The sequence below is a fragment of the Lepus europaeus genome, chromosome 10 (assembly GCF_033115175.1).
Source record: "Lepus europaeus isolate LE1 chromosome 10, mLepTim1.pri, whole genome shotgun sequence".
In the NCBI taxonomy this organism is placed as follows: domain Eukaryota; kingdom Metazoa; phylum Chordata; class Mammalia; order Lagomorpha; family Leporidae; genus Lepus; species Lepus europaeus.
The window spans coordinates 93,006,885-93,031,116 of record NC_084836.1 but is presented as its reverse complement, the minus strand read 5'-3'; the positions used below and the strand labels follow the sequence as shown (position 1 = coordinate 93,031,116).

At 38.8% G+C, this 24,232-nt stretch overlaps 1 protein-coding gene across 1 annotated transcript in view; it reads right to left on the bottom strand.

Moving 5' to 3' along the window:
- Positions 1-7,867, bottom strand: part of TMX4 (thioredoxin related transmembrane protein 4) — a 58,477-nt gene extending 50,610 nt beyond the window's left edge. Inside the window, exon 1 of the mRNA XM_062203879.1 lies at positions 7,560-7,867. Within this exon, the coding sequence (XP_062059863.1) occupies positions 7,560-7,741 (182 nt within the window). The 5' untranslated portion in view covers positions 7,742-7,867. The remainder of the gene's footprint in view (positions 1-7,559) is intronic.
- Positions 7,868-24,232: the final 16,365 nt, after the last annotated feature.

Genomic DNA, 24,232 nt, shown 5'->3' with positions numbered 1-24,232 from the left:
TGAGATTTAATCAGCACTGAGTTGGAATTCACCAAACTGTTTGTCAGTAGTAGAGATATATTAGCTCTGATCTTAAGTGTGGGAACTGGTCTGTTGTTACCATGGCATTGTAAATTATTAGTACTCTTCTGTACCTAAAGGACAGGAATTTAGAATCTACTATTTGTAAAACATCTCCAGGGATAAAATGAATGTAAAGAGGGATAAACCATGTGACTTTGATGTTTCTCTGTATGTTTGTAAACATACACAATTTGTATATATAAATATAGCTTATTTATGTACATATGCATGTGTGCATAAAAATTCAGAAAGGAGTGAACATGATCATTTACATTCTTTACGACTAGTTCACAGCGGCAGTCTTCAAAAAACTATAAAGGACTTGGCCTGCAATAACTTTGTGCCTCACACAAAAAATATTTCTTTAAGAGCTCCCATGAGAAATTAGCACCCTTTTAGTAACAGAAACAGTAAACCAATAACATTGCAATTGTAAGTTTTTCGAGGTCACAATGATATGTAGAATCAGAAAGCTTCATAGAGACATTCAAAATATATTCCAGATAGCCAAAACATTCCATTCAATTACATCAGCTTAGATATGAGTCCAGTGATTAATCCTTTCTATAAAGCCACATTCAACAGCATGCTTTCTGTTATACATGTTAGTATTCATGTACAAAGTACACTGAGGTTTCGTGAGATGTGAGATAGTTAATGGGTCTTGATCCTTTCATCATGTGAACTCATTGCATTTAATGTGAGATTTCATAAAGCATTCTAAACCTCTCAGAGAAGGCCTTACTTAAGTATATTTCCGAGAAAGAAAAACTCACTAAAAATAAATTTTTATGCACCAATAATAGACAACTTTTCTTCTTCTGTTTTAGCTCTAATTCCATCAGTTTCTCAGTACTTTCACTTTTCTCCTGATTTTGTCTTATCCTTGCAGAAATGAGATGGAAACATCAGGTAGTGTCAACTTCCTTTTAGAATTTATTTTGACCAAAACATTCAGTAGAATCTGTGTTGAGGAGAAGAGATGAGTACATTCATCTTTCTACAACTTAGTAAATGAAATTAAATGTCAGCAAAATGATGTCTTAGCCACATCAGGTGTTACTCTACTTTTTGGCAAACATGGAAAAACTCTTAATATGATCCAGGAATTGAAATCCATATGCTCAACTCTATTATTTAGGAAGTCACTTCTGGAACATGTTAATGAAAAATAAAGAAAAAATAAATACTGGGACCAGCACTGTGGCCAAGTCCTTGGGCCTCTGCACCCACGTGGGAGACCTGGAGGAGGCTCCTGGCTCCTGTCTTTGGATTGGCACAGCTCCAGTTGTTGCAGCCACTGGGGGAGTAAACCAGCAGATAGAAGACACCTCTCTCTCTCTCTGCCTCTGCCTCTCTGTAGCTCTGCCTTTCAAATAAATAAAACAATCTTTAAAAAATAAATAATAAATACTGACAATTCCATAAGAATCACAACATCTGCTAAAGAAAATGGAATTCACTACTGCCACTAGAATTAACAGTTTACTAAGACAGTGACTGCTGCATCATTTGTACCCAGAACAGAATCTAGCAGGTCCTAGGCCACAACAAATATTTATTACATGAAAGAACAAATGGGATATGATAGTGATTATCTTTAATATTTAAGAAAATATGGAAAGATATTATTTTCAGTTATATGCTCAGAGGAGCTCTTGATCAAAGGAATAATTAAAACAATTATCCACTCATTCATTTAGTCAAAAAGTACTTATACCTACTACTTAACAGTTATTAAGGTTCTGGAGGCAAACTGGGAAGAAAAACTTTGCTTCTGTACTTAAAATCTTACAGTCAACCAGAAGAGTAAAAAATCTACTACAAAAGCATAAATAAAGGCATGCATTGTGGTGCAGCAGGTTAAGCCATTATTTGTAACGCCCGCATTCCAAATCAGAGTGCTGGTTTGAGTTATGGCATCTCCACTTCTGATCCGTAATCCAGCTTCCTGCTAATGCACCTAGGAAGACAGTGGATGATTGCCTAAATACTTGGGTCCCTGCTACCCTAATGGAGTTCCAGGCTCCTGGCTTTGGCCTGACTCAGCCCTGACTGTTACGGGCACTTGGGGAATAAACTAACGATGGAAGACATCTCTCTTTCTCTGTCTCTCTGTCTCTGTCTCTCTCTCTCACTGTCTTTTCCTTTGTCACTCTTTCAAATAAATAAATTTTAAAAAGCATAAATAATTTTTAAAAAGCATATACATAAATTCACAATGACTAAGGAGATAAGGATCATAGACATAAACAAGGCATGGTGAGAAAGATTATTCCTGGTGTGTTGGGATGTGGGGAAGGTAGGGCATCTATTTATATGGGGAGAAGCATCAGGAATGAACATACAGCAATGCTTTTCATTCACAGAACCTAAAGAAATGATTAGAAGCACAGATGGGACACAGAGTCCTGTAGAAACAAGGCCTCCCTTCCTGTATTGCTTGCAGCTGGCCAGCTTTCAACAACAGTCAGTCAGGCTCTGTGCTTTCCTCTAGACTACTCCAACTACTCCCCCATGCTTGTAACTGGATAGCAAGGTTCAGACTTCAACTCCAGTTCTGAGCTTGCCCTCTACTTACTAAGGATTTTGCTTTGGACAAAGATTTAACCTTTTCACTCTAGTCAGTGACAATGAGAATGACAGCATCTGGAACATGTGTTACAAGCAATGTAACTATTTACCATGATCATGATGATGATGATGAAGCTGTTGTAGATGACAAGTTCTAATGAAGCTTTTAAATTCTTTGCAGAAATAATCTGAAATTACAAACTGATTTAAAAATAAAAGATTCTGTTTATTTGAAAGGCACAATTACAGTGGGAGAGGGAAAGACAGAGAGATCGTCCATCTACTGGTTCACTCCCCAAATGGCCACAACAGCCAGGACTGGGCTAGACCAAAACCAGGAGCCAGGAGCTTCTTCCAGTTCTCCCACACAGGTGCAGGGGCCCAAGCACTTAGGCCATCTTCTGATGCTTTCCCAAGAGCATTAGCAAGGAGCTGGATTGGAAGTAGAGCAGCCAGGACTTGAACTGGCACATCCATATGAGATGTTGGTATCCCAGGCATTGGCTTTATCTGCTACACTACAACTCCAGGTCCCCAAATCACATACTTCTGTGTTAGCTTATGAGCTCCCCTTTTGCATTTATCTAGGGCAGTGGTCTCCATTTAGAGGCATCTAGAAGTGTGCAGGGAATGGGGGCTGTGATTCTTTTTATTTTATTTTTTTTAAGATTTATTTCTTTATTTTAAAGTCAGTTACACAGAGAGAGAAGGAGAAGCAGAGAGAGTGGTCTTCCATCTGCTGGTTCACTCCCCAATTGGCCACAATAGCCAGAGCTGCACCAATCTGAAGTCAGGAGTCAGGAGCCAGGAGCTTCTTCCAGGTCTCCCACACAGGTACAGGGGCCCAAGGCGTTGGGCCATCTTCCACTGATTTCCCATGCCATAGCAAAGAGCTGGGTCAGAAAAGGAGCAGCCAGGACTTGAACCAGCACCTATATGGGATGCCAGAACTGCAGGCAGCAGCTTTACCCATTACACCACAGCGCAGGCCCCTTGTGATTGTTTTGATGTCACTTGACTAAGGATACACTAGAATGAAATGGGCAGGGGCCAGGTATTCCAAAGGTGTCACACCATACATTAAAGTGCTATTCAATCCAAAATGCCTATAGTATTCTGTTGAAAAGCACTGATGAGTGCTTTTGACAAGTTTTAATGACAAGCATCCCATAAACATCTGTTAAATAACTGAACACTACTTAAAATTTGTTTCTCTCAGAACACAGCAAACTGCCAGTCCCTTGAAATCATGACTGCAGCTCATTAGTTCTTGCCTTCCCAGGTCCCCAAATCCAAACCTAATATTCAATCAACAATCAAGAAAATCTATTAACCTGTAAGATATTATCACTCTTTGAAACAGTAAAGTTAAGGCAGTGGCGCTCTACACATTCTCTCCAGAAGTAGGAAGGATACTGGAAAGACAATATTAAAATCTAGAGGTGCTAGGGAAATCAATAAAACTTTGCTCCATTCACTAGGTACCTAATTTCTATGTAGAAACACAAGCAAGAGCAATTTCAGAAAAAGTAGTGCTTTATAAAGAGCTTTACAGAGATAATTTTCAAAGAAATACTGTCCTCTGAACATTAGTTGAAAGGTAGCAGATCAAAATTAATCTAGTTGGACATATACTCATTTCTTTAGGCAGTAAAAAAGCCACTGGAACACTATATGAATGTATCATATTATGTACTTTTGTGCTTCAAAAAAGTGTGATATTCTCTAGGACTGATATAATGTCAGCCAAGCAACTATTTAAAAGAACAAAGCATTGCAAAGCAAATAAATGAAAAGTAGTATAAAACAATGGAAATAAAGCAAGCACAGAAGCTATTTCAAAGGTTAAATAATTTCTCCTAACTCAGAGAAAGGGCAAACTTTTCATTAGAAAAGTACAGCAAGGGGAAATAAAAATACAGCAAGCCAATTTGTAGTGACATAGCAGAAATAGGGGTAAACATTATAAAACAAAGTATGAAAGCTAACAAGAGAAAAATGAGTCTGCAATAAAACTGCGTAAGTCCAGAGCATTAAAGAAAATATAAGTAGTAATGGGAGAATTTTTCACATCTTTAAAAAGATTTCAGAGTAGAAATGCTGAATTACTATGAATATTTATTTTAAGTGATACCTCTCCTTAACAGTAAATTATAGTTCAAAGAATTGACAGTTTGAAAGACAAAGAAAATGTAGAAAATTAATTTTTGTAATAGAAGCTTTTCATGTCTCAGAGAAGACAAATACTGCTAGGTTCTTCAAAATAAATTAATTTTCAATACCCATATAACCAGGAATTGCATTCAGGGACTTTGTATGACTTGGAATATAAAAGAAAAAATTCTCAGAAGAAAGGTAATCTATAAGCCAATGAGCAGATACAGAACTGTCATTCACATTAATGTCAAGCTTTCAATACTATCACAAAACTTTCTAACTTGCTCTTTAGAGAAATTAAATGTCGTCTACGGCCTGCTAATAATCTCCATTTATTATAACTGGTTCTCCTGAACAAAGTGTTAACAGGAGGTAGTGTTAACACATTTTGTTTATCTCTATTGTATCAATTAGGAAAATAATCTGATAACTGAATACCTAGAAATTTATTTTGGGCATATATTGAGAATATAATGAATTGTGTATTTGTTAAAATTCTGGATTTTTTCAAAGGAAGGAGAGGTAGTATCATCCAAAGATACAGAGAAATAAATCCCAAATAGACAAGAGCCACACGTTTCCTCAGAAACAGCATTTAGCTTCCAGCATCTAGAAAGAAGGTAGAGGCAATGGCTTAAGTCCTCTCCTTGCCAGCCTCATATCCACCTGTACTTCTAGATTTCAAGATTCACCTTGCAGCACAACTCAAACATACTCCACTCAAGTGGCTACATGGCCAGCTTACAGCAATTGATCACTACATCTAGCTTTGCACTTTTATAAATCAAAATGTGAACCATCAACATAGGAGTTGTTGGCTGTCACTCATTGGGGCTTACACTCACCAAAGCTTTAATGTTCTTACTAAAAAAAAAAAAAAAAAAAAAAAAAAAAAGCAATCCCAAAAGGAACTGCAAAGTAGTTGACATCATTAAACACAGACAGGCCTTTCTGCTTTGATGGTAATTATGACTCCCACTAGTGTAAGTATACTGAAAAAAAGAAAAAGAGAACCCCATATCGTCTGAAAAAATGTATAGCTTCCCTACATCTGTTCTAATTTTTACAAACTGACAATCCTATCATAGGGTTCCTCCTACTTTGAAAGTTTCTTTCTAAAGTAGAATATGAGGGGCTGGTGTTGTGGTAAGGCAGGTAAAGCCATCACCTGCGACACTGGCATCCCATATGGGCACCGGTTGGTGTTCTGGCTTCTCCACTTCCATTCCAGTTCCATGCTACTGGCCTAGAAAAAAATAAAAGATGGCCCAAATGTTTTGGGCCCCTGCTACTCACATGGGAAACCCGGATGAAGCTCCTGGCTCTGGCTTCTTCCTGGCCCAGCCCTGGCCATTGAGGCCATCTGGGGAGTGAACCAGGAGATGGAAGATTCTCTCTCTTTCTCTCTGTAACTCTGAATTCTAAATAAATTAATTAACTTCTTAAAAAAGGAATATGACCTCCTCATTCTCTCCTAAAGTGTTTTACTTTAATAATTCTTTCATGTCTACAGAACTCTTTCATTTCATTGATTCATCACGATACTAATGGCATTTCATTTTGAGGTCTAAAATATCCTTCTTAGTGACCAAAAGGTGAATTCATATTTGAGGGATAATGGGCATTATATTTTTCAAGTAATATAATCCATTAAGTAACAGTGACATAACTCTGGACTCTGACCTCACCTTGAGGTTTTCACTCCGTATTCACCTGCTTGCAATCTAAAACTGAAAGAACCAAAACATTTGGTCTTAACCACGTGTCTGTACTCTCAACATAAACTTAATTATCAAATAGTAGTGACCAAAGATACGCATTGTTGAAACCACAAGCTAAAGAGATGTAGACTCAGCCATCTCCAGACATTATGCACTTTCCCTGCAAGCCCAACATCATGGTCCCTCAGGCCTACTCATCTGTCCAATGTCCACCTCAAGTCTTCCTCCAAATGATCATTTCCTTACTATTTTCCTAAACTAGAAGTCAAACTCCAATCAGCAAAGCCCTTGCCTTCACCTTACTCAAAACTAGTTTCCAATCTCCTTCGAGCAAAAGCACTTCTATTGCCACTTTTTATCGTCCAAGGGGCAATTTGTTAATGCCCTTTGCTTGACCACACTCGCACAATTATGACATCTACCCAAAAAGCCTACCTCTAAGAATTGTAACAAATATCAGCATTTATTTGTCATCTTGTTTTATAAATTGAGAAGGCAGCCATGCTTGTGGTCTGTTCACAATGGCATGTCGACGTCTTCCAAAGGAAAGTCAAGTTACGTTGCACAAAGTGGTCGGCCTCCGCGATCTGCAGCATCTATTAAACAAATAGCTGGCCCGTGCCCGCATTCATACAGCACACACATGTCACTGGATGTCCTTTCTCCTCCACACGCGCTCCTGTAGTTAAAAGCACAGCTTTCTGGCAGATTCTGGCCCCCTCCCCAGCCCACCTCCCCTGGAGAAGCTGCTCAGTGCCCCCCTAACTCCCCCCCCCCAAAAAAAAAAAAAAAAACTTTTCCCAAAATCAAGGAGCTGGCGAGCAGGGAAAGCCGCTGCACGCGCAGCTGTCACCACGGAGCGCCGGCGCGCATGCGCGGCGCGAGCAGCTCGGCGCCCCCCAGCGCCGCAGGTCGTCCGCAGGGCGGCTCCGGAGCCTGAGGTGGAGCGAGACAGGCGGTGCGGGAGCGCGAGCGGACCGCGCGGGGAGCGGAGGCTGACTGCCTCAGGACCAGGTGGCGAGCGGGACGGGCGGGCACACTCACAATTTCAGCATCCACTCGCCCTCCATCACCAGCGTCCAGTTGGAGGCGGTCATGGGCTGGACCCTGCTCTGCTCCGCCGGCAGCGAGGCCTGCTCAGAGCCGGCCGGAGCCTCCGCCGCCGCCGCCGCCAGCCAGGCGGCCAGGAGCGTAGTCAACAGCCGGCCGCAGCGCCCGCCCGCCATGTTGGGACACGAGACGGGCTCCTCGACAGGGTGTGTGACCGCGGCCTCACACGACCGCCCGCTCGAGGGAGCCTTTCGAGGCAGCCTGAGGAGATGCCGAGCCGCTGCGCCTCCGCCCCCGCTGTGCACACAAACCCCGCGCGCGACGCGAGCCGCTGACACCGCCCCTTATCAGGCGGGGCCTGCAGAGGCCGCGCCCCTTCCCGCCTAGGCCCGTGGTTGCCTGGGTTCCGGTTGCCTTGGCAACAGCCGTCCTTTCTTCCGGAGCGCCAAGCTGAAGAAAACCAGCGTGGTGGAAGTTAGAACCTAGCGCGGCGGGCAGGCGCAGGGTCCCGAGAGGGGTGGAGAGGTGAGGGGAGATGGGCTGGGCTTGTGGGATTTTTCTAAAGGAGAAACGTCGTTGGTCGTTACTAAACCCACCTGCTCCTCAGGGGTAGCTGTGGACTGCAAAGTCGACGTAATGTTGAATGACAAACGGAGGGACACGGTGCGCATCCCTGGCCGAGGGAAGTGTCCCGTGCCTGTGAGGTGGCCCGTCACTGCCTGGTTGCAGACAATAATTAAACCAAGCAATGTCACCGCGTTTTCTTTTTACAAAAATGATTTTAACAGAAGCTTTTTTAAAAAGGAGTATTACACATAAAAGGAGTCAGATAAGCCAGTTGTAATCCCATGGGACTCACCTTTCTCTCAGCCGCAGTTTTGTCAGATTTGAATTGAGAGAAAATGACTTTCAAATCTCTTTCCAGATGCACATTAAACGAATCTGTTCCTTGAGACCGCTGAGCCATTATTGTGTGAGACTGAATTGCAAATAGAAGGTGGGTGCCTGTCTTCAAAATGTGCTTCCCGTTCACCTACCGCTGTGCAAAGCGTGAAACTAAATGTGGTTTACAGGTTATGAAAAAGATGTGGTTTCTTTCCTAGGCTTAAAATAAAAAGCTACACAACGAAGAGAACTTTAGGACCCATAAATTCAATCTCCAATCAGTAATGTAGAAAGAAAGATTAATTTTGCCTGAATTGGGTATTGATTAGTAGTAGCTAAAAGCTATGTGTGAACCCAGATCTGTGTCATCAAAATATAATATTCAAAAGTTTGCAAACTGTTAAGAAAACGTTTTTGAAAATAATGTTACTAAGACTCACTGTTACTGTGAGCACTTCATCCCCACAGTCAATGGGAAACATTTTACTGTGCTTATAAAAAGAAATGCTTCAGAAACAAGAAATCTATCATTATTTTCTATCACTTTTTATATAGGATATGACTGGCTTAAAAAGAGTTCTTAATGTAACATCTGCTATTAAGGAATTATTGATTTTATTGAGTGTGATAAAGGCTTTATGACTATTATTTTACATCTTTATTGGTTATAGATAGTGAAATATTTGGGCGTGAATTAATATGATGCCTAGAATCTGCTTTAAAAGACCCCAGCAGTAAAATGTGGGTTGTGGAAGGAGGATGGATAGTATAGTGTTGGCACAGTGTCAGTCACGGTTGAAGCTAAGTTCCTTTTACTATTTTATCTATTGTGTATGAAAAGTCAAAAAGACAGAAAGCCTGAGGCTCACACATTCACACAAACTCATTGCTAAAGCACTTCCTGTTTCTAACAGAAATCGTGCACTCAAGGATTGCATTTTCTGGCCTTCAGAATGAGAAGGGTAGGGAGCAATATATCAAAAGAGTGTGGGAGGCAGTGAGGAGGCACAGAACAGGGTGACAATGCCATTATATTCAGACCACAACTGGCATCTCCATCTCAGCCCTGACACTTCGTAGTCATGTGATTTGTGGGCTAAAACTAGTAAATATCAAGGTTCTCTTTAATTGCAGATGATGGTACACTTTACTCCAAATGGTTGCTATGATGATTGTAAGAGTTAAGGATAATCCCTAAACTGTAGTGGTAGGTCTCAAAAAAATGTATGCATTATTATTATTTGCTTCTAAGGCTCTTTAATTTTTCTTACCTAAGTTAAATTTATTTAGTGTGGTTCACGAACTAGCTTCAGTTCTGCCCACCTTACATTCCACCATTCTTTGTGTTCCAGTAACACAAAGCTCCTCCCCACTCCCCAAGCACACTGTGTACTTTTATGCCTCCTTGCCTCTTCATTCCTGCTAAAACATTCTTCTTTAGTTACCCAATGAGTCATTATTCAGCCTCTATCCCATGCAGAATGTGCTGCTATCTCCTCTCAGATACAATAGTGCTCCTGTACAAACTCTACTACATTTTTTTTCCATATTGTAACACAATAACATGTAGTTGTCACCCTCTCCCCTCATCCTTCCAGCCTACAAGGAACTCTTCAAAGTTAAGGGCTTCACTTGATGTATCTTAGTGCTTAGCAGAACACTCATTACGTAACAATAGTAGGTGTAGGCAGCTTCAGACACAGTGCTCCGAGATCACACTCCCTAGTGTTCAGCCTGTGTGTGATCTCTTGAATGTGGCCTGGGTCTAGTAACTCACTCCCATATAAAATAATATGGGAATATCACTTCTGTAATAAGCTTATAAAAAAAGTAAATTACCTACAACTTCCTTCTGACTGGAACTCTTTTTTTCCCCTCTTGCTTGCTCAGTCTGAGATTCTGTGTGGAGAGCTCCATGTGACAAAGAACTGAAGGAGGCCAACCAACATCTCATGAAAAAACTGTGGCCTCAGTCCAACATCCCTGAAAGAACTGATCCTGCAAATAACCACATGAGTTACCTAGATAGCAGTGGATCCACCCCTAGTGCCATTGAGATGACTAAGCTTGTGAGTGACCCAGAGCCAGAGGGCACAGCTTAACAGGGTCCTCTACCCACAGAAACTGTGAGGTAATCAATGTTGATGGATTAAGCCACTAAGAGTTAAGTTGTTATGTAGCACTAGGTAATTCAGTGAGAGTACAATCATTTTTTTCATATTTAAAGTATGGATTTACAGTTTTTAAATAATTAGTATCTGGTACTAGGAAAAAAGCTTATATCCTCACAGTAGTGTCCAATGGTAGCCTCATGGTACAGCTATGGTTATACAAAAATACATGAGTCCTAGAATTCCCTGGACTCTAATGAGGTGACATTGTAGGAGAATAGAGAAGAATGTGGTGTATCCATGTCCAGTTCTCCTATCTTTCCACTCTGCAGTTAAGTGGGTTTCCATACTCCCCTTGAAGTTTGGCACACCAGTGTGAATATTCCATCAATAGACTGCAAATAGAAGCAGTGTGATGTAGCACTTCCAGATCTAAACAAATCATTGGTGCAAGGTGCTCCAGTGTTCCCCTGTCCTGCTATGGTTATTTTAGAGAAAAGATCATTATTAAGCAGTAGCATGAATTGCTAAACTGTCTCATGGAGGACAGATGACCTGAGTAGATTCCTAGATTCTCAGTGGACTTCACATAGACAAATTTTTGCTATGATAGCTTATTCATATTAGGTGTTGTTGCATAACCAACCATCCAAAAACTTTGGTCTCATGGTTCTTGGGTTGATGGGCTCAGCGAGACTGGTTTTGTTTGTGTTCCCCTATCTAGTGGCAGATACTTTGAGGCTAAGGCAAGAGCTAGCTGCAACCCTTTGCATTCATCATGCCTAGCACCCGATACAATATGGCCAAAGCAGCTGAGAACTGATCAGGAATATGTATTAGTTAAGCAGCCTCTCCATCTGGCTAGTGTGGGCTTCCTTATAGCAAGGCACTTTCAGTATTTTCATACCTTCTATCTTCAGAGCAAGAATTCCCAAAAGCCCAGCTAGAAACTGTATTTCTTTACAAGACTTTGATAACATAGGGTCTGAGAATGCTGTTTCTGCTATATTCTATTGGTTAAACAAGCCATTAACAGTCAGCCCAGACTAAAGAGGGGAGGAATTAGACTTTATCCTTAACAAAAGTCCTCAACATAAATCTGTCTTATTTATTTATTTGACTTATTCAAAATAGGAGTAGCCTGGTATTATTTGTTTGTTTTGAGGGGAAGATGTGGTATTCCACAGAGCAGTGTGGGAACAACAACTCCACTTTTGCCTTTTTGAATAGGTCCTGTGAGACATGTGTTTGGGCAAAAGGTATTGGAGGGAATGATTTTTAAGTTCTTGGGCAGCTAGATGGTTTGAAACTGTGGGATTTAAGTACCCATAAGACTACAAAATTTTTGTTAAACTTGTTTAAAGGAAAGATTAAAAAGAATATAGTGATTCTTATGTAAACAATCCTAAAAAAAAATAAAAATAAAAAAACCATCAGGCTGGCGCCGTGGCTTAACAGGCTAATCCTCCGCCTTGCGGCGCTGGCACACGGGGTTCTAGTCCTGGTTGGTGCGCCGGATTCTATCCCGGTTGCCCCTCTTCCAGGCCAGCTCTCTGCTATGGCCCCGGAAGGCAATGGAGGATGGCCCAAGTCCTTGGGCCCTGCACCCGCATGGGAGACCAGGAGAAGCACCTGGCTCCTGGCTTGGGATCATCGAGATGCGCCGGCTGCAGCAGCCATTGGAGGGTGAACCAACGGCATAAAGGAAGACCTTTCTCTCTGTCTCTCTCTCCCACTATCCACTCTGCCTCTCAAAAAAAAAAAAAAAATCCTATGAGGATAACTATCTTCTGTATTCTGAACCCTTCTTAGCTTTAATAATGGATGTAAAAATCCAATTCACCATGAGAAATAAAAACTTACATTCTAATGGTAGGAACTTTTAATGCATAGTTACAGGCAAAGATTTTTATATAATTGACAATTTGAGATTTCATATTAAGAGGATAATCTATGAAAGACAAGGAGATTGTTTTCACATTAGGAACTATACAATAAGGTATACAAACAAAATACAATAGTTTTCTTGTTAAGTGTGGTAAAACTGATATGGAAAAATTAAATAAGCTAAGCAATGTAGTAAAATTAGTTCATAAAGTAATAATAGTACAAGAATTTAATTACACAAACAGATTTGCTAAATGCCTTACAGGAACAAGAGGTGGAAGGGAGAATTTAAATAGGACACATTAAATGTCCTAGAACAGATGGTAGAAAATGCCATGAGGGAAAGAAATACATTGTACCCAGGCTAGTGACTAGGAAAAATTCCAGAAAGAGACATAGTAAGCCTCTAAGAAATAACCTCAGGACTATGTCTTGCTAAAAGAAAGTCAACTAATTTTTTCCAAAGTAGTAAGTGAGCTCAGGAAAAGAACAGCTGCATATAAGAGAAATACACACAACTGAATTCTATGTACAACTCAATTTTTTTCCCACTGATTAATGCAAATTAATTTTAAAATGTAATATAAATAAATATTCCATTCAGTAGCAACAAAAAACTTCTAAAATAGAAACATGCAAGACATAGGGGGAAAGCTAGAGGACTTTATATGTCATAGATGTCAGTTCTCCCAAATTAATATACAAATCTAAGGCAACATCATTCAAAAAACCAACCCAGACCTTCTGATAGAATTCTAAAAGTGTATGTTAAGCTAATGCAAAAAAAAAAACTCAGCAATTATAGAGGACTTGATCATAGGACTTCTTGGAAGGCAAAAAAGCACAGTCAATGAAAGCAAAACTAAACAAATGGGACTATATCAAAAGCAGAAGCTTTTGCACAGCAAAGGAAATGATCAATAGAGTGAAGAGACATCCAACAGAATAGGAAAAAAATGTTTGCAAGCCACATATCTGACAAAGGATTAATATTTCAAATATATCAGCTACTTAAAAAGCTCAACAACAACAACAAAAAATTCAGTTGAGGAATGGGCAAAGGTCTTCATTACACAGTTCCCAAAAGGAGAAATACAAATGACCAAAAAATATATGAAGAAATGCTCAACATCACTAGCCATCAGGGAAATTCAAATCAAAATCACGAGATATCACCTCACCCCTGTCAGAATGGCTGAAATCCAAATAAGAGAGAGTAACAAATGCTGGCAAAGATGTGGAGAAAGGGGAACACTTACACACTGTTGGTGGGAATGTAAATTAATACAGCCACTATGTAAAACAGTGCAGAGATTTCTTAAAGAACTAGAAATAAACTTGCCGTATGATCCAGCAATCCCACTACTTAGGTATATACCCAAGAGACTTGAATACAATGTAACAAAGAGATACCTGTGGGCCAGCACCGTGGCTCACTTGGCTAATCCTCCACCTGCGGCACCGGCACCCCAGGTTCTAGTCCTGGTTGGGGAACCAGGGACTAGTCCCGGTTGCTCCTCTCCCACTCCAGCTCTCTGCTGAGGCCCAGGAGGGCAGCGGAGGATGGCCCAAGTGCTTGGGTCCCTGCACCCACATGGGAGACGGAGAAAATACCTGGCTCCTGGCTTCAGATCGGCACAGCACTGGCTGTGGCAGCCATTAGGGGAGTGAACCAATGGAAAGAAGACCTTTCTCTCTGTGTCTCTCTCACTGTCTATAACTCTACCTGTCAAATAATTAAAAAAAAAAAAAAGATATCTGCACAGCAGCACTTTTTACAATAGCCAAAATTTGGAATCAACCAAGGTGTCCATCATCAGATGAATGAACAAAGAAAATTTGGTACATATGCACAATGGAAAAAATTCATCTGTAAAAAAGAAAGAAATTTTACCATTTGCAGCAAAATGGATATGACTGGAGGACATCATGTTGAATGAAATAAGCTAGACCCAGTGATGCGGGCCAGCCGCACCTGTCGAACGGAACCTGAAGGAGGGAGTGGGAATGAAAAGAGGGACAAGGGCGCAGAGAATGGAGCCAAGACAAAAGTCTGATCAAGGCTCGTTTATTCCAGCATCTCGGCGATATTTTATGCATAACCAGCTGCAGCTCAAGGCAACTCAGAAGTTAACAATATACACAAGCAACTTATCGGGCTTTCTACAACACAGTCACAACATAGTTAATTTTAGCAGAGTGTTCTTATTTGATCATTCTCCTAGAGCATGGGAATAGGTGACTTTTTTTTCATCCCAGGAATTCCACAAGCCAAGACTGACCTTGCCTTGTCTATGACTTGTTTATGGGCTGCCTACAACCCAGAAAGACAAATACCACATCTTCTCCTTATATGTGGGAGCCAAAATTTAGCAAGCAAGAAAGCAAAAAGGAAGAATAGAAGAAAAAACAAGAAAGAAATGTCTGTGGGTATGATTATTGCTGTAAACATAATTTTGTAAAGCTGTATTTTATACTTTTGTCAAACCAGTGGTTGAGAATGTTATACTACTATAGTTGTAATGATCTGTGATTACTTTAAAATATACTGTATATGGGTGACATGGTCATTTTTCCATTCAATTGTTTATAACTGCAGTCTATATTCCCACTAAACTAGGGCATTTTTGGTTTTTACTTTTAAACTTCTTATTTGGGGAAGTATTAAGCTTTTCAACTGTAATATAAATTTAAAATGTTATCTAACAAACTAAAAAAAAAGTGAGAAAGAAGGAGGCTAAGAAGGAGAGGGGGAGAGGGAGGGAGGGAGGAACAGAATATCATGTTCTTAGAATTGTGTCTACATAGCACATTGAATCTGTTAAAAACTAATTAAAAATTAAAATAAAAGATGTCCTGGAAAGTTCCAGTAAAATGGAGATGATGCCATAAGAATAAGCAAATTGATAAAAAGATAGAAAGCAAAACCTCAAGAAGTAAAACTATATATATATATATACACACATATACATATATAAGATATAAATACATAAACATATATAAGATACGTATACATATATATTAGTATTTATATATGTTAGAGGTAGTATATTAGTCAGTATGAGGTATATGTAGGCAGTAATAACAAACCCTAAAATCTCAGAGCCTGACTACTGAAATCCATTTCTCTATCAAGCAAAATATACCTAATATCCAGGAGACTCTCCAGGGAAACTGTGCACTGGGCAGGGTCTAAACAATACAGACTGCTTCAATCTTAGGGCTTTGCTATCTCAACATAAAGCATTTTCCATGGTCATAGCAGAAAATGAGGAATGTAAAAGGCTGCAACAAACTTTTAGTTTCCTCAGTCCAGAAGTTACACCCACCAGTTAAAGCCTGTCTAACCAAACGCATCATTGTTCTTCATGGAAACTAAAAGCTGATGAACGTAATAATGTCAAAAATGACATTTCAAATCAGTGGGAAATATTGCACTCATATACAGTCATTAGTAGGACAATTACTTCTTAATCAAAAAAGAAAAAATTATATATCTAAAGTAATCTATACTCCAACATAAGTTCCAGATCCACCAATGAAAAAAGTTTCTAGAAATTGTCCATTCATGACAAAATTTAAAGTGTTTTTTGAAAAGGTTTTGGGGAATAATTTTATGATGATTTGGTAGGCAAAGTCTTCCTAAGTAACTCTTGAAACACTGGAGCCAGAAAGAGACTTTGGGAAATCAGTTACACAATGAAAATAATTAAGCAAAGCTCACCTGGACAAAATGATCTTAAATATGGACAGCATATAAAGGTTTAATATATCTGAAATTCAAGAATTTCTATGAATAACTGAGAAAAACACATAAACCCCATAAGATAATAGAAAAGCATAAAAATACCTGCAGAAGAAGTAAGAACAAATGGCAGGTGAATAAAAAAGTTGCTCATGCAACCTGCTGATCAGGAAAATACATTTCATAATTCCTAATAGTTTATTTGTTGACTCCTAATTCCTCTTAGGATTCAACCAACTAGGACTAGATACTCCAGCACCGTAAAATGCTCAATGGACTCTAGTCACAACTTCCCTTTTGTAACTTCCTGCTTCCATTCACATTATGATTATGCTCAGTGATTACCTGATATTTTGGAATATGTTGTGTGTGTGCCTGTTTTCAAATAGTAGTAAATGGAAACTGGAAAGGAGACAGGTACAAAAGTTATTCTATTGCAACTTTGTGCCTCAGATATGGCAAATGCTACACAAATAAAGAAAAACAACTTCAATGAATAAAAGTTACCTATAGTGTTTGGAGTTCTTCAGTAATCACCAGGCTTTGCACATTGTAGCATAGGATCTGGTGTCTTCATTTAATTCAACAAATTCCAGTGAGCATATGTTGTACACAGATCTCATACTAGATTCCATGAGCAATCAAAGATTTGGATCTCTGTTCTTAATGAGACAAGGCTTTAACTGATAACATTCAATAATAAAAATCAAGTAATAGTTGGAAAACAGTAACACAGGAGATATGAGAAAGTGTTAAATGAACATGTTCACATATAAATGGTCAGTGATCTAGAGCATTTTGGAACAAGAAGACAAAGAATATACCAGTTAAGATTCCAAACTTTTGGATATATAGGATGACAACTTGAAGAAGTGGGGCAGAGAGAATTTCAGGTGGGGAAAATGGTATGAAAAAAAGAAAGTGTAAGCAAATTTAACTCTTAACCTAAAAAAAAAAAATCTAAAGCTTGATCAGCTCTTGTCCTGACTGTTGATGTACAATGTAATACTTTATCTATTATAGTATTTTTTTTGTTCTAGTAATATTGTTTGAACTCTGTAATTAACACACAATTATTCTTAGGTGTTTAAAGTTTAACCAAAAAGTGATCCCTGTTAAATATAAGAGTGGGAAAAAGAGAGGGAGGAGATGTACAATTTGGGACATGCTCAATCGGACTTGCCCCAAATGGTGGAGTTAGAAACGTGCCAGGGGATTCCAATACAATCCCATCAAGGTGGCATGTACCAATGCCATCTCACTGGCCCAAGTGATCAACTTCAGTTCACAATTGATCACACTGATAGGTCTAAGAGTGAAAGGGATCACACAAACAAGACTAGTGTCTGCAAATACTAACTGATAGAATAAAAAATGGAGAGAATGATCCAACATGGGAAGCGGGATACACAGCAGACTCATAGAATGGCAGATGTCCTAAATAGCACTCTGGCCTCAGAATCAGCCCTTAAGGCATTTGGATCTGGCTGAAGAGCCCATGAGAGTATTTTAGGCATGGAAAGCCAAGATACCATGGAAAAGAAAAAAAAAAGAAGACCTAAATGAAAGATCTCTGTGAGTGAGATCCCAGTGGAAAGAACAGGGCCATCAAAGAAGGAGGTACCTTTCTCTGAAGGGAGGAGAGAACTTCCACTTTGACTATGACCCTATCGGAATAAGATCAAAGTCAGCGAACTCTAAAGGCTTCCATAGCCCTGGCAACTCATGACTAGAGCCTAGGGAGATTACTGACGCCATAAACAAGAGTGTCAGATTGTTAAGTCAACAACAGGATTCACTGTGTACTTAACGTCTCATGTGGGATCTGCCCTTAATGTGTTGTCCAATGTGAAGTAATGCTATAATTAGTACGGAAACAGTATTTTTACTGTTTATTTGTGTTTCTATGTGGGTGCAAACTGATGAAATTTTTACTTAGTATATACTGAATCAATCTTCTGTATATAAAGATAATTGAAAATGAAAAAAAAAACTTGATTTTTTTAAATTGGAAATGTCATTGAAAATTAATCAATTTTTTAAAAATATCATGTAGGATCTCTGTCCTTAATGTGCTGTACATTGTAATTTAATGCTATAACTAGTACTCAAACAGTATTTTTTCACTTTGTGTTGCTATGTGGGTGCAAACTGTTGAAATCTTTACTTAATATATACTGAACTGATCTTCTGTATATAAAGAGAATTGAAAATGAATCTTGATGTGAATGGAAGGGGAGAGGGAGCGGGAAAGGGGAGGGTTGCGGATGGGAGGGAAGTTATGGGGGGAGGGAAAAGCCATTGTAATCCATAAGCTGTACTTTGAAAATTTATATTCATTAAATGAAAGTTTAAAAAAAAAAAAGCTTGCTTATTATGAAAACATATTTGTGCTTGTCTCTTGGCATTTGGCGATCTGGGATTCAAGAACTATATTTGTGGACTTAACACATTTATTTAAGATTTATATTTATTGAACAGAAGAAATTGGAAACAAAGATGTCCATTGAGTTTATTTCTCTGCTCCAAGGCAATAAAATTAACTAAACCACCAGCTCTTGTGTGTCTACCAAGAATTTACTTTTAAGATCTCATTTTAGGAAATGTTTCTTGATATTTGAGCCAAATATTTTTTAACACATGAGGGATCTTAAAAATTTCATGGAAATGTGTATAATAAAAAATGCAGGAATTTCATAATTTTTGCACCAAAATAAACTTATGGGGCTAACATCATGTTGCAATGAGTTAAACTGCTGCTTGCTCTGCTGCATTTGAGTACCAGTTCGAGTCCATGCTATTCCTCTTCAGATCCAGCTTCTTACATACTCATTTTGGGAGATGGCAGAAGATGGCCCAAGTACTTGGGCCCATACTACCCATATGGAACACAAGGATAGAGTTCCTGGATTCTGGCTTCAGTGAATAGAATTTGGCTGTTAATCTTTCAAAATAAGTAATTAAATACTTTTCTTTTTTAAAAAACTTACCTTTTAATTTCATTTATATGAACTTTTTGAAGTATTCTAGTACTTCATTTTTTTTTTTTTATTTTGTCTTTTCTACATTTCAGTGAAGGGGTAAACAGTTATTCATCATTCAATAAACTTTATAGCCGTAATTTACAATCTTTGCCTCCATTTCAACCTCTTATCCCTTTGTCTTCATATATAATTTTGAGTCAAAATTAGACACAGATAAGCATTCAAATATTAGCTAATGCAGGCCAGCAACCAACATCTTGTACTTTATCTAAAATAATTTGAGGAAATTGCTTGAGAGTAATTTCTACATTACTTATAGAAGATAAGAAAACTGTTAAGATATATTCTTGAAAGAGAAAACACAATTAAAATGTAAATAAAATAAAAATACATGTTTCACATAAATAATAGTGCCATTTACTATGGAACCATTTAAAATGCCTAGACTTTAAAATGGTCACTGTTGTAGGACAGAATTTATGCAATGCCATTTATCCTATGCACCTGTAGGATTTATGCTATGCTGGTAAAGGTTTGACAACCAACATCTGTCAGGTGGGGAGCTCTGATTAGATGGGTTTGCTGATTTCCATGGTCATAGTACTCTCATTGTGGCTAATTCCAAATTACCAATATTCTAAACCACCAACTTGACATTCATCAGCTTGTAAGATTTCTGAAATTTATCAATTTGTTTCTGCAAGCCAGGGAAAAGTGACTCAAGCACACTGCAAATACAATAGAATACCAAATTTTTTATCCTTTTCTCATTTTAAATAATAATGACATGGATAAGTGACTCTAAAATACATCTATATAATATATGAATATTGGGGTGTATATGTGTGTGTGTGTGTCGTATATTGGTGAACTGAAAATACTATGCTTAAGTCTTATCCTTTTAGACACTTAAAAATATAAATTTCTTTCCACTTATTTGTTAGCTAACCAAAAACATATGTTGTTGAGTGGATTCTTATAAATAAATGTAACTGGCATTAAATTACTGACTTGCATCTTCCTTATTTCATGTGTGTGTGCATGCACTCATACACACACACACAGACACACACACACTGCCCTTGAGTTTCTAAATGACTTGATTTAGCACAGGTGGTTGGGCTGAAGCAGTGATCCTCTTCCCAACATAATTAAATGACGCTTTTCCTCTGTTCCATAGCAGATTTATGGCACTGCCTAAATTCTAATGAATCACAACATTATTTTTCTTCATAAAATGCACTTATATAAAAGACAACATGTACTTTAAAACATACTTAATGTAAAAGAACACTGTGTTGTCAAGTTTTTAGCATCTACCTATTTTTTACTAACAAAAATGAAAATGAATTCCTCATACTAAAGGGCCAGAAATATGAGGCTAGTTTAAAGATGTTTATTTTGAAAATTGAAGCACTTTCTCCATTGCATTTATTTTATGCCATGTGAAAAAGAGAATTTTAGCTAATTATTAAAGATATAAAAATTCCTCTTCTATAAACTAGTAACCTATAAAATCTCTTGGATAAAGGAACTAGAAAATAGCAACAACCTCAAAGTAAAGATTTGGATGCGTAGCCAAAAACACTCCTGAGGGAAGGTTCACAGTTGCCCCCACACTTTTCTACTTTAAAAGGTAATAGTTCAAGTAAAAATCATGTGGGAGTTACAGGTGTTTAGCCTAGTGGTTAGAATGCCAGTTAAGATACCCATATCCCACATTGGAGTACCTGGATTGGGTACTTGGCTCCAGCTATTGACTCCAGCTTCCTGCTGCTGCAGATCTCAGGAGGCAGCAGTGATAGCTCATCATTGGTTCCCTGTCACACATGTACGAGATCCAGATTAAATTCCCAGCTCCCAACTTTCGCCTTGGCCAGGTCCTAAGTTGTTGCAGGAATTTAGGGATAGATCAGAGGATAGTGACTCCCTGGCTCTCCTCATCACTCAAGCTTATTTTAAAAATGTATTTATTATTGCATATGAGGGTTAGTGTATACTTTCATCAGAAAATTATACTAGTGGTTCTCAATAGAGGTGCAGCGGGGGTGACTCTACCTCCCTAACCTCTGTAGAGACTTTAGGTTATATCTGGAGATATTTTGGTTGTCAGAACCTGGGATGGATAAGGTATTACTGTCATCTAGAGGGTAGAGTTCAAGGATGCTGATAAATATATTGTAATGCACAGATCAGCATCCCATAATAAAAGGCCAAAATGCTGACAGAAATGTTTTATTATAGCCAAACATTTATATACATTCAAGTCACACAATCAAGTAAGTGGGACATCGTCAACATCCGTGACACCCCTCACCTGGTTCTCCCTCATCACACACCCTGCCCCTTCTGGATGTGATTTCAACTTCTACTCATGTGGCCTTGCCTACCTTTATAGTTTTGTATGTAGCCAGGTATCACTAAATGATAGGGAAGAGTATTGCCTGTCACATATTATGTGCACAGAAATTCTAGTTCAATGTTAAACTTTCACCAACTATTCTCAATATCTTAACTTCTCATATTCAACATTATATTGTGAGGCTTTTCCATTTTCTTGAATGTAACTGTGGTCTCTTTGATAAATTGCTACATACTATTGCACTGTGTGAACAAAACATGATTTATGCATCAAATTTAAGATAGATGAATGTCTAGACAACCACAGACAATACTGCCATGACAACTCATGTACATGGTCCTTGGAACTTATGTGTACCAGTTACTCTATCTTATACATATGTAAGAATGGAATGTTAAAGCACAGGATAGGTGTGTTTTCAGTTTCACCAGGTAGTACTAAATTCTTGCCCAAAATAGTTGTACCAACTTCATACTTCTACCAGTATATATGAGAATCCCTGTTGAATGACTTTTCTGATATTTGCTATTGTCAGACCTTTAAATCTACCCATGTGGTGAGTCTATAATGATGACTTGTAGAGATTTTAATTTCTATTTATCTGATCACTAACAAACATTGAGACTATTTATAAATGTTTATTAACCAGTCCACTTCTTTAATAAAAAATCAAATCAGGTCTTTGCCTCATGGTTTCCTGTTGAGTTGAGTTGGGGGGGGGGTTAATTGATATATAGATGTTCTTTATATATTCTGGAAATTAGTCTTGACTGAGGACTGATTTTTTTAAGATTTACTTATTTATGTGAAAGTTAGAATTAGAGAGAGGAGGAGAGACAGAGAGATCTTCCATCCACTGGTTCACTCCCCCAAATGGCTGCAACGGCCAGGGGTGGGCCATGTGGGAGCCAGGATCTACATCTGGGTCGCCCACATGGGTGACCTGAGTTCAAGCACTTGGACCATCTTCTGCTGCTTTGCTAGGCCATTATCAGGGAGCTGGACCAGAAATGGAGCAGCCAGGATGTGAACTTGCACCCATATGGAATACCAGCATTGCAAGTGGTAGCTTTAACCACTAAGACAAAACACTGACCCGATACTTTGTTTTTAACTAGTTTTCTATTTCAATTTTGATTAATAGAATTTCTTAAAGTTTTAAATGTACTTAACTGCATTTTTCCCTTTTGTTAGTACCTTTTGTGTCCTATTTAAGAGATTTTTTTTCTCTCAACGTTGTGGGGGTTGGGGATGGGACTGTTTTTCCAAAATAATCCTCTAAAATCTTTCAAATTATTTTTAAAAGTTTTTTTTTTTTACTTATTGCATGTATTTGAGAGGCAGAGAGACAGAGACAATGAGAGGGACGGACGGAGAGAGAGAGAGAGAGAGAGAGAGAGAGAGAGAGAGAGAGAAAGTTACACAGAGAGAGGAGAAGCAGAGATAGAGAAAGAGGTCTTCCATCCGATGATTCACTCCCCAATTGGCCACAAGGGCCAGAGCTGCGCCGATCCAAAGCCAGGAGCCAGGAGCTTCTTCCGGGTCTCCTATGCAGGTGCAGGGGCCCAAGGACTTGGGCCATCTTCTACTGCTTTCCCAGGCCATAGCAGAGAGCTGGATCAGAAGTGGAGCAGCCGGGTCTCAAACTGGTGCTTCTGGCCAGGGCGTTAACCCGCTGTGCCACAGCGCCAGCCCTGAAACACCTAAATATGTTGAGCTACACTTGCTTTCTTTCTTTAACTCTTCCTTTCAAATAAATAAAATAAATCTTTTCAAAAAGAGTGAAGAATAGGCCACTTTTCTTAAACTTATGCACTGTTTATATACAAGTTCTTTGTTTTAAGGTCAGGCTTACATAATTTTGGGAAATATCTGCTTTCAGGGAAACTGAAAGGCTAAGTTTAAACTTGAGTAAATCTAGCTAATTCAATACATGTTAGTTATCAGCTTAAAATCATGCACCTTTGTGCAGTAAATCATGTGAGACCATTTTTTTTTTCAAGCAAGTTTAAGCAGCTATTTGGAGTAGTGGTCAAGATGACATTTGGGATACCTGGATCCTACATCAGAGTGCCTGTTTTCAAATTCAATCTCCACCAGCCAACTTCCTGCTGATAGGCACCCTGGGGGACAGCAGATGATGGCTCAAGCTGTTCACAATGGAAGACACAGAATGCGTTCCCACCTCCCAGCTCTAGCCTGGCCCACTCTCCTAGCTGTTGCAGCACATTTGGGAAGAGAACTAGTGGACAGGAGTGTGCTCTCTTCTGTCTCTTTCCCTCTCAGATAAATAAATAATTTTTTTTAAATAATCAAGTCTCATGGATATTGTGAATGATCCTCAAGTCTGACATCCCATTTGTGAATGGCACCACCATCCGTGCATCTGAGGGTTTGGTTGGGGCGATCACCCAATACTTCAAGATACTTGGCAACAGTGCCTTTGTGTTTTCTCTGTCTCCCAGAACCCTGGCGTATGAATTCAAACAAGTATGGAATGAATTGGTAAGAATGTATAAAGATTGGCATAAAAACCAACTGTGGTATTGACAGTGAGAGTGAACTATTTACCATGTACTTGTCACTGTGCATGTCCTTCACACACACAGACTGACTCTTCACAACAATCTTATAAAGTAGAAACTATTGATATATTGTTCCATCAGGAGGTGTAAAAAGATTAATATAGATCA